At 43.1% G+C, this 14,582-nt stretch overlaps 1 protein-coding gene across 3 annotated transcripts in view; it reads right to left on the minus strand.

The window, feature by feature from the left end:
- Positions 1-6,563: 6,563 nt before the first annotated feature.
- The window catches only part of BIRC7 (baculoviral IAP repeat containing 7), an 18,751-nt gene continuing 10,732 nt past the window's right edge, over positions 6,564-14,582 (minus strand). For 2 of the 3 annotated variants that reach the window (XM_035899262.1, XM_035899261.1), the window contains exons 3-9: positions 13,641-14,169; positions 11,373-11,472; positions 10,357-10,438; positions 10,210-10,255; positions 9,015-9,233; positions 7,868-7,930; positions 6,564-7,356 (exon numbers count right to left, since the gene is read on the minus strand). In XM_035899262.1, the coding sequence (XP_035755155.1) occupies positions 7,154-7,356; positions 7,868-7,930; positions 9,015-9,233; positions 10,210-10,255; positions 10,357-10,438; positions 11,373-11,472; positions 13,641-14,169 (1,242 nt within the window). In that variant the 3' untranslated portion in view covers positions 6,564-7,153. The remainder of the gene's footprint in view (positions 7,357-7,867; positions 7,931-9,014; positions 9,234-10,209; positions 10,256-10,356; positions 10,439-11,372; positions 11,473-13,640; positions 14,170-14,582) is intronic. The other variant, XM_009643719.2, reaches the window with a different exon arrangement.

Consider the following 14,582-nt stretch of genomic DNA (forward strand, 5'->3'; position numbering starts at 1 on the left):
TTTCCCTAGTAGCTCTTCTTCACTGCTCCCTGCAGAGCAATGACATTGACCTAGACTGATGTGCACAGTTTAAGTCCAAGACCAAGCCCCATAACCTTTGTATCAAGCACACAGCCTGTGAGTTAGGCAACTTTCACATACGCTGTCACAGTTCAAAGATATTGCCATGTTCCTTAGCATCCTACTTCATTGGCTTTCAGCTCCTAAATTCAATATTCAAAACGTACGCCCCATTTCTGGCCTTCAGCTTCCATCCACTGCACTGAAAAAATGTTCAATAGCTTTCCCTCCTACTAGGAGAAAAAAACCCCTCCCAAACCATTACTAGTAAGAGGTACTTCCAAACCACAATCCAGTTATCTCCCTGCTTTTTCGTGGTAATCCACTGACCTCCTTGGCAGCAGTTGCAAGATTCTAGTTAGTGGAAAATGTCACGAATTATCAACATCCAGGTGTTATTTTTCTTTAAAAAAAAAAGCCAACAACAACAAAAAAATCAAGCACCAGTTTTGTACTGTTGCTTATAAAGGCATGATTTAAGTGGGCTTCATCTTAATTAGCACCTCCACCACTCACACAGCAACAGTGAAATTTTATAAAATACAGTTGTTGCTATTTCAGGCTCCATGCCTGCCTCTGCTCTACATTTCATTGACTCCGGGGGGGCTTAGTTGTAATAGTTCCTATTTCAGGTCACAAGCTTAAGTAAGAGAAACTCAAATTACCATGAAAAAATTGTTCTGGAACTTTTGTTGTGTAATAGAATTACCCTTAATCTCACTGCTGCTTACCAATCAAGGCACTGAACTAATTGTTTAATAACAATTTACTAGGAATCTTGATAGAAGATATGCTAAAGTCTTCAGTGCACGTGTTTCTGAGCCAAAGGATAATAAATCACTTATTGAAAACCAAAGTTATTCTCCTGAGGCCAAAAGGGAACACTCCCAATGAGTTTTCAGGAAGGAAAGGCTGAGCTCTTACCCCTCCTTAGCTAAAGCTCAACCTCAGGCTGAGCCTGCTTGCACCACTGTCTCCTCCCAGACTGCACAGGACAGGACATCAGCTCTCGGTTGCTTTTCTTCTTGTTCACTTGTAACAGAATTCTCATCCCTTGAGGCAAGGAAGCATTCTTGCACCGATAACTGTGGAAGGGTTAACCCAGGCAGCTTTGGGGTTTCTGACTAAAGCTGTTCTCTCCCAGTACCCTGCCATTCCCACCAAGACAGTAGGAGGCCCAGGTGGTCGCAGTCATTTGTCAGGACTTCTGCCTGCTGCATCCACTCAGTCTCTTGACATCATTCTCAGAATTTGTTGCAGAAAGCAGCACTGGGCAATCTCAATTACAAAGCAGAATAGTCTCAAAACATGATTTTGTACATGATTTAGTGCTAAATCAAGAACCCACCGGATGACAGGATTTATTTAAAAGGTAGAGATGGGCAATAGATCTCCCTGCCCTTTAAGACTGTATTTAAAAGGCCAAGCAGTGGCTCACACAGTTGTGAGGCTCCTGTCCATCACACTCACTGTGATCTGACACCCCACGTACTACACTACATTTATGGCTTAAGAAGCTTTATTTTGATTTTAGTTGCATGGGAAGATTTCACTGACCACTTTCCTCAGATCTACCAGTGGAAAGGCCCATAGGGTACAACTTTTATCAGATGTAGCTTCAGCATTGACAGGGTAGCAACAGGAGGTATTGGTTAATTGAATGATCCAAGGCTCCAGTTGGCGATTGCTCCCTTCAATACTCCCTAATCAATTCTCTTGTAGTACAGTCTGACCCCATGTAACAGTCATCCATAGGTTGGAAGTAGGTTCTTCAGTAGATCAGCTGAGAGGTATGAGTACACAAATAACATTCTTGAATTAAAAAAAAATCCAGACTGAAACACCGGGGGAGATGGAAGGGGAAAGAAACTGAACTCCTTTAGGATTATTTCCCCCCCACCCGCTTCAAACTTGGCTTGATGACCAGAATACTTTACAGAGGAAACTTACTTAAACAGGAAAAAAAAAAAAATAATCCCCATTTGTTTTGAGGACAGGAAAAGCCACAAAACAAAACGCTTCTGCTTTTCTTTCTAGGTAGACTTTTTCCCAAACAAACAATTTGCTGAATATCAACAGGAATTTGCAAACTGTTTTGATCAACCTGAAGCTGCATGTTTAAGAGGTGAAAACATCCACTCATCTTCACTGCTGGCTACAAAAGTAGATCTGCTTATACTGCTGCATCTACACATAAAGCACATCACCACAGTTTCAAGAAGCTACTTTATTCTAGAGATGACCCCTAGCTTTTAAAATTCCTAACCAAATTTTATACAGCTCCAAATGCTGAGAATACCTAGATCTAACACTTTGGCTCATAGCTACTCCTTAGTCTAACTGCAGAATATTCAGGTTAGGTAAATGCATAACATTCTTACCAGATGTGAAGACTACTTAACCACATTACCTCTGAGCTCTCAATCGTATTCCTCATCTGTAGTCAATTGTATTTAAAAACACAGAACAGGAAAAAAAAAATTAAATTTGTCCTCATTATTTCCACACCATGCAACTTAGCACTTGCTCCACACTGATGCCCTGCCTTCATTTTTCCCCCCCTACAGGCCTGCGTAAATAAAGAGGAGCCAGAGGATGGACAAACCTTGCACTCCACCATCACGGGTGCTGCAGGAAACAATCCTGTGGCCTGGATCTTTGGAAGAGGACAAGCAGGATGGGGAACTCCATTCCATTTTTTGTTCCTTATCTTCTTTTCAAATGCAATGAATGTATATTGAAGAATGGCCATGTGGTTGGTTTTTAATTCTCCAAGTGCCCTGACAAACCATTCCTACCATCGCCTGGTGGTACCAGCCAATAAATGGCACAGGCCTGAAGACCTCCGGCAGGACAAGTTCACCAAGAGCCTCTCTCAAGAGACACAGTTGAAATCAGAGCTGCTTCCTTGTGCCACGGATCCATAAAGAAGGAAGCACTGCATAACATCCCGGGACATTTCATGTTTTGTAGTTAGCTTCTTCCCCTTCTCTTTTCCCTTATTCCAAAAAGAGCCTAAATCCCCTAACAACTTCATCTCCTCCCTGCCTGTATAGAACTAGGTGGGGGCTATTTACATTTGAGCTGTTTAGGCTTTTTTTTAAGTTATAGATGAGACCTCTTCCCTTTCTGCCCATCCAGGACTCCCTTCCTCATTCTCTGTTCTTTAGACACAGCCAGCACCTTCGCGATAGGCATTTGTCCTGGATTTCAGTGTTCTGTGACCTAACTCCTACAATGCTGAACAGCTAAAAACCTAGTACAAGCACCAAATCTTTACTCAGCATGGAGCTTAGCCCCATTTCAACATGCCAAGCCATTCGCAGAGCAGCCATAGCTTACTCTGTGTTTGCCCATCTGCATTAAATTAACACTGGTGTAGCCATGTACACAGCTGGAACCTGCTGCAGGACACTGGGAAATGCCTAGTTCTCCGTGGATCACAGATGGGTTTGCACCTGCCTTCTTCACCAAGCAGCCACGCTTATTCCAGGCACAAGCCTGGCAACATCCTGATGGAAGGGTTTTGGGTTTTGGTTTTTTTTTTTTTTTGCAACAGGGTAATTTTGAGGGGAGGGAATGGGCTGGAGGAAAGGGGGAATATAAGTGTAATTAAGTTGCATTAATAAGCTGCAGCAATTAATTAAAAAACCAAACAAAAAACAATGTCAGTTTTGTCAGCTACATCTCCCAGCACAGTGTCAAGCAGAGAAAGAGCACTTGTCAGCCATCCGTGGCAGTCTTTGGCTGGTACCTCCCAAGTACTGTTGTAATTCTTTATTGTCTTTCCTAATCTGTTTGAGATTACTTGGTATTTCTGAGAAATGCTTTTCAGGAGAGTCAAGCTAGAAGCCATGCTAGGGAAGAGAAGCATGAGGGAAAAATTAAAAGAAATAAAACCATTAAGTGCTAAGTCAAAGAGAGAATGACACACCCCTTTCTTCATCCCATGCCAAAGGGCCCAGGAAGCAAACCCCTCTACTACACCATTTAGACAGCACGGATAGCAGTGTGCACACACAACCTCTTTGCACTTTCTCTACCTCTTCTTTGATTCTGTTCATTTCTGTATTGCACTTATTCCTACTTGCCCACCTGATGTTCCCCGGAGGGGCAGAAAAAGGAATGGAAGAATACATACCCTCTAGTCAGTGAGATATTTCTGTGAAAGACTTCATTTACATGGGACTTTTGAAATTAATCTTCCCTTTCGTCATCAGAAAAGATTGACTTTACACTTTTTGGCTTACTAAGATTTCTTTTCCTCTAAGAGAAATGTTGTCCACCAGACACCAGCATTCTTTATTGGCCTTGAGCGCAACCAAAATTCAGCACAGATGGTGGAAAAAACACAGCTTTGAACAGCTGAAACATTTCACTTGTAGTTTCAGGAGGGAACTCTTGTAGATGGTAGCATGAAGTCAGAATGAACTCTGAATTATTTTGAGGTCTGCATGTTTTTAACACTATACATCTCAAACTGACCAAGCCCCGATACCACATTTACTAAGACAACTGATCAAAACCACTTGCTAAAGAGAATAAGCCTCAGACTATGCACTTAATGGCACTGTAATACACACTGGTAAAGATCAATTAAATAAATACAAGTGTGATGGCCAAGTAGCTCCATAACTACCACCCTATGAACACAGGTAATTAAGTACCTTTTAATAGAAGTAAACCAAAGGTTAGGTAAGCCTATAATATTTAGTATCAATGACTGCCATAAATCATAAAAAATGAGTCTAAAAGAAAACAAGACCAGAGAAAACAAGAAAAGGTCATATTCCACACTTAATGACCTCCTCTAGTTTTCATTAGCAGAGCCGTTCATCCTTCATACTAGAATCATAGAATCATAGATGAACAGCTCTGCTAATGAAAACTAGAGGAGGTCATTAAGTACTCTGACAACTCTTCCTCCTGGTCTGCTTGTGCTAGACCGACACTAAGTACTGCAAGGTCACGCAATGACCCTGTTCTGTTGGGTAGGGATTCCCAGTCATTTGCCCCTCCAGCACGCTATAAGATTAAGGAGCAGCTGAAGCTTTTGCTCCAGGGGGTTCCCTTATCACCAGGTTAGCAGTGTCCTCTACTGGGGGGATAGGCATCACTTGAGAGACTACCAGTTAAAAACCAACACGTACCTGTTTCTGAAGGGACATCTTCCCATAGGAAAAAAATGGCTCCACCCTTCCAGATGCAGAAAAGCCACAATTTTCAAAGTGTTAAATAAAAGAAGCCCCAGAAATAGCTGGTCTATAAACAGCCTTGTAGTCCTGTTAATGCTCAGGTGAGGTTCCAGCCACGCTGAGCTAAAGTTCAGGAGGAAATAATAGTATTGAAACACTGAGCTGGATTTTTTTCTCCCCTTCTCAGATTAGCCTATCTACTTGAACTGTAAGCTTTTGCTGTCACTTAGAGGCAAAATAAAGCCAATGACAGCTTGAACCCAGACACAATGCCTAATCTGGCATGGTGGTGCAATTCTGTTCCCTATGAAAGCTGCTGTCTGTCAAATACCCACCAATTTCTCCAAGAGCTGGAGAGTTTAAACTGCTCAACTAGTAATTTCTCTCACCTTTGCCAAGAGCTGCACTAATATTACCTTCTTCTGAAGGCCAGGATGAAGATATCTGCCCTCCCACACGGCCCAGGAATAACTGATGCCTTCCTCAGAGACAAGCCCTGTTCAATATCCAGGGCTGGAACCAAAAGAAGCAACTCCAGAGCTGGTGTTCCAGTCTCCACAGATGTTAAGAGCCACGTACCAAAATTCCGCACTGAGTTCAGATGCAGAATTATTCCCCAGTTACACAGCTTCATCTATCAGGTCCTCAGCCTCCTGCACCCTTACCCCTCCTTTTGCAGTTAAGAGAGTCTGTAGGACCCTCATGCTGTCTTGTGAATTCCAGAAGGAAGCTAATGGATGGCAAGAATGGACACTTCTCTCACTTGTGCCCATGTAGTAACTAAAAGACAGAAGTTCGAGTGATTTACAACTTCATGCTGCTCTGTCATCTCAGAATGCCACCACACCCCCTCCCCCAGTAGGGCATTACACTAGAATCAGATACTCAGACCTCTGTAAGATAAACAAAAGAAATCCTTTTTATTCAGTGAAAAAGAACAGTTATTTTTAAAAAAAAAAAAAAAAACAAAACTTATTTCCTTTCCCCTGCAGTTAAGCTATAGTATTGACAAAACTTTCTCTTTTTGGCTACATGATAGAATGTTCCATTTAAAACAAGAATCAGTTTAGCCAGCAAACGGAAGTCCTAAAATGGCAAGTTTCCATAGTTATCTTTTAGTAGGGTAATACCCAACAGCCAGGGAAGAGGCTCTGTAAGAAGCTTCCATAAGATCATCTAGTGACCCTGACCATCAAAAAAGCCTTTCAGCTTCTGTCTAGGAGGTCAGCTGAGAGTAAAGAGGTTGGAGAGTCTACAACAGGCCAGGCTTTTCACTTTGTTACACGGATTTGAGCATTACTGAACGATTCCATCAATTGTTGGCAGTTCAACAAGGCGGGGGGAGACAGCAAAGAGCATAGAAGAAAAACTTAGATTCTCCTTCCCCCACAATGCATTGCTGATGAGTGTTCTAGTCTCAACAGAATGCACTTTTTATGAAAATACTCCCATTTTGACTCTGACTTACTGAAGGAAATCATCAACCCTAGCAGAATAGTCTCTAAACAACTGCTAAGTGAGAGAAAGAAAACCAGAGGCAGTCTACTGAAAACAGCCCTTGATTTCAACACAGAGCAGGGATTCATTTGAGAATACAAGAATTCGGAGAAGGTGCATCTCTGTCAACAAACGCCTCTTTTTGGAGCATCTTTGGAGGACAAAAGAAACCAGCAGAGTTTTTCTGGAGCAGTCCTACAGCAAGATCAGCAAGAGTACAGCAAACCAGCAACTCTTACTAGAAACACTGTGCATAGGAGGCACATTTAGTAAGTTTTTACACTTATGCCAAGCTACCCTGCAAATAGTTTGATGCTGGAGCAATCTTATTTACTTATTTTCTTCCTTTGCTGTTTTACAAATGAGTTGTATAGACTTAGCTTTCCCCTTCCCATCATGGTTCAGGACATGAAAGTCCTCACGCTTCCCCGGATGACCGCTCTGCAGATGGGACACAATCTCAAATTGAGGGCACATTCTCCACAAACTACCAGGTGGCCACAAGGAACAAACACAACAGAAACATCTCTGTCCATGCACACTTTGCACATCCTTTCCTCTTGCAGGCGTCGGAGCTGTTCTTCTGCACTCATCTGAGGCTCATCTTGACCAAAAAAGAAAGAAAAAGCCCAAACTGTTAGTACTACAGCAGCTCCAGAATGCCCGTCCTGGCATCGTAGGAAGTCACACTGCAACTCACTCATTGTTTTGTACAGAGACTGCAAAGATTGCAAAAGTACATCTCGGGCAAATTTAATTTAAGCTGAAAAGCTACAGCTATTTTAGACTCTGGCTTATCTATACAAGACTCAGCTTATCTACACATGCTGGCCTGAGCAGGGACACCAATCAACGTCTTTTTACTGTAATACATAAGTTATCCCGATAAACCAAATCTTTTGTGTAACAGTGCTTCACAGTGGAACTCTTAACTCCCGAAAAAGGGTCTCTATGTTCAGTTACCATTCAAGCTAGCACACACCCCTTCAGGATTTAAAAAAAAAAAAAAAAAAAAAAAAAAATAAATCAAGACAACAACCACTGATACCACCACTCTAAAAATCATCCCAGTTATGCCTAGGCTCAATTTCACCACCACTGGCAGCCCAGGGCACCTGATTCCTTTTGCTGCATGTCTTCTCTTGAACTCGATGTTTCAGTCTCTCTCTGAACAGCATCTGCATAACCAGGAAAGAAGATGGCATTAAATGCTACCCCTTTCCTCCCTCTTCAGACAGCACTGTTTAAAAAGATGAAGCGTCCTGGATTTCAGCAGCCTTCAGTTAAACACCTCTTTACTCCACTGTTAACTTCACACATTCAGCCTGGTGAAGCCGATGTTCTCTGTGGTGCTTCAGTTGCTATGCACGTTAACCTCCCTACCGAGACATGTCCACATCACGTTGTTTCCTCAGCAAAGTTGGTTTATCTATCTGACGGCAGGAGCCATCAGCCACTCCTGTGCTACTATCTAAATCATACTTTTGGGTTTGGTTTTTTTTTTTTTTAAGCTTAGCTAAAGAGATGGCAGGCTGCAATATGGACACTGTAGCTTTGGAAAGCAGGCTTGCTACCGGAGAAAGCCTGTGTGGAACTGCATCTTTAAATAAACTTCACTTGGCAAACAGACTCCACAAAAACATATAACACAAAACAGACGTAAGGAAGTTCAGGAGAACATATACTATCCAAATAAACAAGAAGTATGGCTATTTCTGATCAAGCCGTTGATTCCATTTTGAATAGGCTTGGAGTACTCATCCATCCTAGAAGCCTTGCTACAGACAACTGCCTCTGCCTGCATCAATGTGAATTTGTGCCCAAGCCTTCACATCATGCAGCTGCCTGCTACTGCAGGTCTAAGGGCAGCAGAAAATCATAGAAAGTTTTGGGTTGGAAGGGACCCCTAGAGGTCCTCTAGTCCAACCCCCCTGCAGTGAGCAGGGACACCACTAACTAGATCAGGTTGCTCAGAGCCCCATCCAACCTGGTCTTGAAATATTGAGGCTATGTACACCATAGGCTATGGGAAGCAGATATAGTTACTGATACCCCAGTAATCACAGCTCCTTCAGGTTTCTTTAAAGCAGAACCTCATTCTTCAGCTTCTCAAAGAAAGGCAGACTTGGATACATTACTACTCTTAATTCCAGCCGAGGAAGAGAGAAGGCAGACCCACATGACACTCACAGCAGTGCTCAAGATTAAGTGAATAAGAGGTTAAACATCCACCAAGAACGTGGGTGTGCAAGTCAGGCATACCTCCGCTTTCCTCTGCACTGCTGCTCTCTTCCCAGTCTGGCTGAAGCAGATCAGAAATCAGTTCAGACTCAGAAAGGTAGAAAGTCCCAGTCAGCATGTATTTATTCTCTACCAGGCTAGACACCCAGGTGGCATCAAAGCCCATCTCCAGGACATTCTGCACTATGGTAAATGGATCCAGAGAAGGAAGAGCCTGCAATTCCCAGTTCCTCAGAGGATCTGTAAAGCAGTGAGCAGATACTTTACCAAAAAGGCCGAACTCTGGGCCAAAAGTATGCTACTCCCTGAAGCTGTTATACATAAAATGGCATTAGTACATTCTAGAACATTCCTCAAGCTATTTATATAGCTAGATCAACATCCAGCTTTACAGTTCTTGCGTCCGATCATCATTCACAAGAAAGTCATCAAAAGCAATTTCATAAGAGTCAAGAGACTAATTCTGGCTGGTTTATTCTACTGTATCAGTGAACCAAGTCTCCCGTGTTTGGCCCCAGTCCAGAATCCTTATCTTTGTTTTCACATCCCAGAACAGAAGACTCAAAACTGCTTTCATGAAGATCAAGTGGAACATACCAATTGAAGCCTCTCCTACCTCATAATCTAGCTCAACCATTCATCAGTAAAGACAGAAGTTGGAAATTCAGCTGGCAGCCCCTTCAAAGGCTTAAGTCCTTCTTAAGCTCATCCTATTGGATAGGCTCTTCAAGAGAATGAGAAAAATCAGTTTTCCAGTTATGGGAGCCAAATTTCACCTACTTAAATTTCCAGCAGCAACTGATGAATGGGAATAGATCCCCAGGATCAACACTTTCATGAACAACTGGACCCTCTAGCTGTTCTCTGGTCTCCTATCAAGTATGTTTAAAATGCTGTCATCTGAAAGACTCTACAGACAGACAACATCATCAAGAGCATGGACAAGTCAAAGGAAAGTTAGGCAAGCACCCAGAAGTCACATGATTATCCAGACTAGCTAAATGTCTCTGGTCTTAGACTAAGAGAACTCGCAAAAGCAAGCAGTTTTGCTTCTTGCGCTAGAGACCATTTCCTAAAAATAAAGTGAAACGGCTTCTAGAATATCAAAACCTCTCTCAAACATCACATCCACAGAGGGCACCGTAGCTGGGGTAGAAGTAGTAAGACTACACCACTTGCAACAGAAGACAATCCACCACGTAATTATAGCACTGACCTTGGGAAGCAGAGGAATCTTGTTCAGTCTGATCCCAGGAATCTCTCTGAAAATGCCACAAGAGAGTCACATAAGAGAAGCGTAGGTAGGGGGAGTTTTGAACACACCAGACCCCCATCCACCATACACAAAATATTCATGACTCACTGGAGATATCAGGGTGCTAGAAAAGGACTCCTGCACACTGCTAACAAATTCTCTCCCCCTTGACCGCAATAAAAATTCACACCTATAAACAGAAAGATTTAAATACATTAGTACAGGATATCTCAAGTGAAAGTAGCAGTAGTAGTCTGAATTTTAGAAGCAGAGGGTGCTATTGGGTTATGAGCAAGCCGATATATTCATTAAAGAAGAGGAAGTATCATGGTCTTTTTTACTCCTCCTTGCACGAAGGGCAACAATAATAGGTTCACGATCCTCCCCCCCCCTTAGTCCCCTCTTCATGTCTGGCCCAAGATGAGCTCAGTTGCAACATCACATTTTCTGAGATCTGTTCCAAAGGATAATAGACCAGTTCACAGAAAAACACAAGAACTGCTGCAGAAAAACAAGGTTTACAATATCTTCCTTCTTGTACCTCTGAGTAGTAGAAACCAAAGCTGCTGTTTGATGTCAAAGAAAGTGATTTTAATTGAACTTTTAGATTGTGAACTCTAGGTCAAATTAGAAAATCTCAGGTGTGAACTGCGCTATTCTACCTGAGCTTGAACATTTGATTTTGCTTTTAAAGTAGGAGGGTCTAATTATTTAGGCACTCTTGGAAGACAGTACAGACTAAGTGGCCAATCTAGAAACAAGTTTTCTATCACTACTAGGATCTGAAGGCAGTCCCTTGCTGGGCAACTTTGCCTTTGAGGATTCAGAACCCTTCTCTTGAGATTTTGGGGCTTTCCAGAAGGTTACAGACTATGGCAACAGTTTATGCAGTTAAACATGATTGAACATACCTGACTAGCCCTTCACCTGCTCTAGGTAGGTAGAAAAATCTAGAACTAAGCTAGTAAGAGCACCTGGAAGCAGCACTTATTACCAGCACACCTCTGACTCATTTGTCTCTCAAGTGGGGGTATTTCCATCTTATGAAAGAATAACTGAGTGTGGAATGAACAGCATATCTTGGTCTTGCTACGAGGGGAATTTGTCAACCAAGACTGACTCACCGCGGGTACCATTTGGCATGTTCCCTCCAAGGATCATCTCCAAAAGACCAGTTCCTCACGCCTCCATCACAGTAAAAACACCTGACTATATCATCCTGTCCTGAAAAAGACATCAAGAGATTATTTGACATCTGAAACACTGTACGCTCTACTGGCCCCGGATGAGAGCCTGGGGGGAGATTCAGCACAAAACAGAGGCTACTGGACAGAACAGATGAGCACATGACAATTTACCAACACTATGCAAGTTGCAGAGGGGCAGGAAACCCAATGAGAGTTTGAACTCCCAGAGCTGCTGCTGGTTGAGACAATTCCAGAATTGGGTCACAAGCTAACAGGCAACATGCACATGAGCACCATAGCTCCCATGTACCCACATACCTATCCAATCCCCTCTTGCCTGGATTTAGAGTAAAGCCGTAATTAATTATACCTATAAGCATACTTTGTTTCCTAACCACAATCTGCCATGAACAGCAGATGTACACCTATGTACACAGCTTCGTCTCACAGGTATAAGAATTTGCCACGACATGGTCCCAGGCTACCCATCCTGCTTCCGTGCTTCTCTTCAACAGAAATCACAGGGGGGGAAAAAATTAAAGCTGAACACAGTTAAGAAGAACTGCCTACAAATGCCCTGCCCTAAGGGCAATGAAACAACGTCAGTAAAGGTTGCCAGTGAGGTTGGGCCACAGACATGATCTTCCAAATGCTCTTGTGTTAAAGTACTGTTCAGCTGAAGTCGAGCGCTCGGGTCCAGCGCTCTCCTGCTCCAGCAGTGGCAGGGGAGCCCCGTGTCAGACTGCTGCTGCCTAACAAGTCCCCAGGGTCAGCCTCTGGGCTGGGCAATCAAACAGCTGCTCTGCAAGTGATAAATCAAGTCCAACACAAAACACACAGGTTTTTAGCTGCAGACACTGCTTTATAGTTTATTCTGTGTTCCTGGCCGTGACAGTCTTCCCCATGCCTGAAGAATTAGTAAGAAGACCAAAGCAGCAGATAAGCTAATAGGCCTATAATGCTCTTCAATTTAGGCTTGCATGCTGTTTAGCCCCTGCTACTGTGCTCCAAGTAGAGGTACGACTCTTAGCATTAACTAATTTCTTAGCATTAACTGGATTTACAGCAATATGCAGATTATGCAGTTTGAGGGAAAATCTTGCAGAAGTAGAGACATTCTAGCAAACAAACCAGTCACTTCCTCTAACTCAAGTTAAAATAACAGAAGGTCAGTTATTTAGAGAGACTTTCCTACGTGCATATCATTCACCACATTGCATCTTCGATTTTTCCAGCTATCACAAGAATTAAGGCTGGTTTTCTTCCATTCCCATCTTTACCAACAAATAGCAGTTAAATAAGTGGAGAAAGAGGCAATTCAATTTTCCTTCAACAATGACACCATGAGGTGTTCAGGATGCACAGGTTTGTTTCTGCTAAGGCAGCTTTAGTGTATGGACCCTGCCTGTCACTTCCTTCCATGTCTCTGATGTGCAAATACAAAATGAATAGATTCCTTCATATGGAAGAAGTCACACTTGTAACACACAGAAACATCACTACCCTATCTTTCAAAAAACCAGAAGGATTCCCCCCACCCCAGTATTAATTGCAGTCAAGCATCAACATACTGTAAATATTTCCTCTGACTGGTCCATCCAGGAGAAGCACTTATTCAAACCTATTATCTAGCCAGCAAAGCCTTCTCAAGGCAAAACAACAATGTTAAATTGATATTCACATGCACATGATAACAAATATTGCTCATTTTCCTCAAAAAGGTTCTTTTTTCCTGTATTACAAGTCCAGGGCCCTTATGGTAACAAGCCACAGTAACAAAAAAAATGGGCTGACTACTACAGGTTTCACTCAGATTTGGTTTTTTGAGAAGGCTTCAGTGCAAGAGAGGCTTATACAAAGCATGACATGCCAAGTAAGTGCCTCAAGTCTTTTTAGAAGTGCAAGTAATAAATAGGCTCAATGGATCTTAAAGCACAGGCTTTTCTGCCAGTACAACATCTGTTTAAAGACCATCACTTTTCCCACGCCTGCTGGTAAGGGAACTGACTTACTTGCAGACCCCTCAGTAGCAAACAGGAGTTAGCACAGACGTGAATTCTGTGCAAGCAGCAGAGGCTGAAGGAAGGATGTGGTTTCCAACTACACTACACACACTTGCAAGTATTTGGACAAGCAATAAAACATAGTGGCACCTTCAAAAGCTAACTTGAATAAGAGAGGAAAACATTTCCCCAGCGTGCCTACCTGTGTAAAAGAATCCTGCTCTAGCCAGTTGCTCAGGATGCATATCGGTGTAATGCGGCCAGTTCCGAAACGTAGACAGTCTCATCTCCTCTGCTACCATCTCTGGGTATTCTGGTTCATTGGGTAGGGCTGTCTCCTCACTGTCTATCCCCTGCAAAAGACTGAGGAACTGCCCATCCACAGTGTCAAAGATTTCCTGAAGAGGAAGCATCTCTTGGTTCCCAACATCCTCACCACAAATGAATTTACAGGAAGGGAAGAACTTCAGATGCTCTGCTACTGGGCAATCACCAGGTCTCCAGTCCTTCAGGACACCACCACAGCAGAAACACTGTACTTCATCTCTTGGACCCACAAAGAAAAAGCCAGCCTTGACCAAATCTCGGGCAGACACAGGTGAGGTGCCTGGCCACTGCCAAAAAGTCCTCAGTCTTCTTGCTTCGTTCCTCATGCTGGATTCAAACAAGTGGCAGATAGAAGCCCTGAGCTCGACCTCCTCCTCTGGTGTCACGTCCCCCATGTTCTCACTCTGAAAGAGAGGATGAGAGAACCCAGAGCAGTCAGCTGGATTCCTGGGGTCAGGCAGCGCTCACCCTGCGTTATTTGTTCCTCATCACCATGCATATTCCGGAAAGCTCCTGGTCTTGACAACGCTGAGCTTGTTTCGGAACTGCAGCCCAATCAGAGATCTGGTTTTTCCATACTTTGCTGTTGAACTTGTGCTGAGTCCTCACTAGTGTCTGAAGGGAAGAGACCAGCACTTTCCAAGCCCCTCTGCCAATTTACAGGAGAGATGCTTGTGGGAACAGATAGTGGAGGGGGAGGGCAAAGCCTGTGCTGCTTCCCTAGCTAAGCCAACCCAGCTTTTGGCATCTGATCTGTGTGATAAATCCCCACTCATTTTGCTCAGCCTTTATATTAACATTAAAAAGACTCTTCCCC

This window comes from Egretta garzetta, unplaced genomic scaffold (genome assembly GCF_000687185.1).
Source record: "Egretta garzetta isolate BGI_Z169 unplaced genomic scaffold, ASM68718v1 scaffold158, whole genome shotgun sequence".
Classification (NCBI taxonomy): domain Eukaryota; kingdom Metazoa; phylum Chordata; class Aves; order Pelecaniformes; family Ardeidae; genus Egretta; species Egretta garzetta.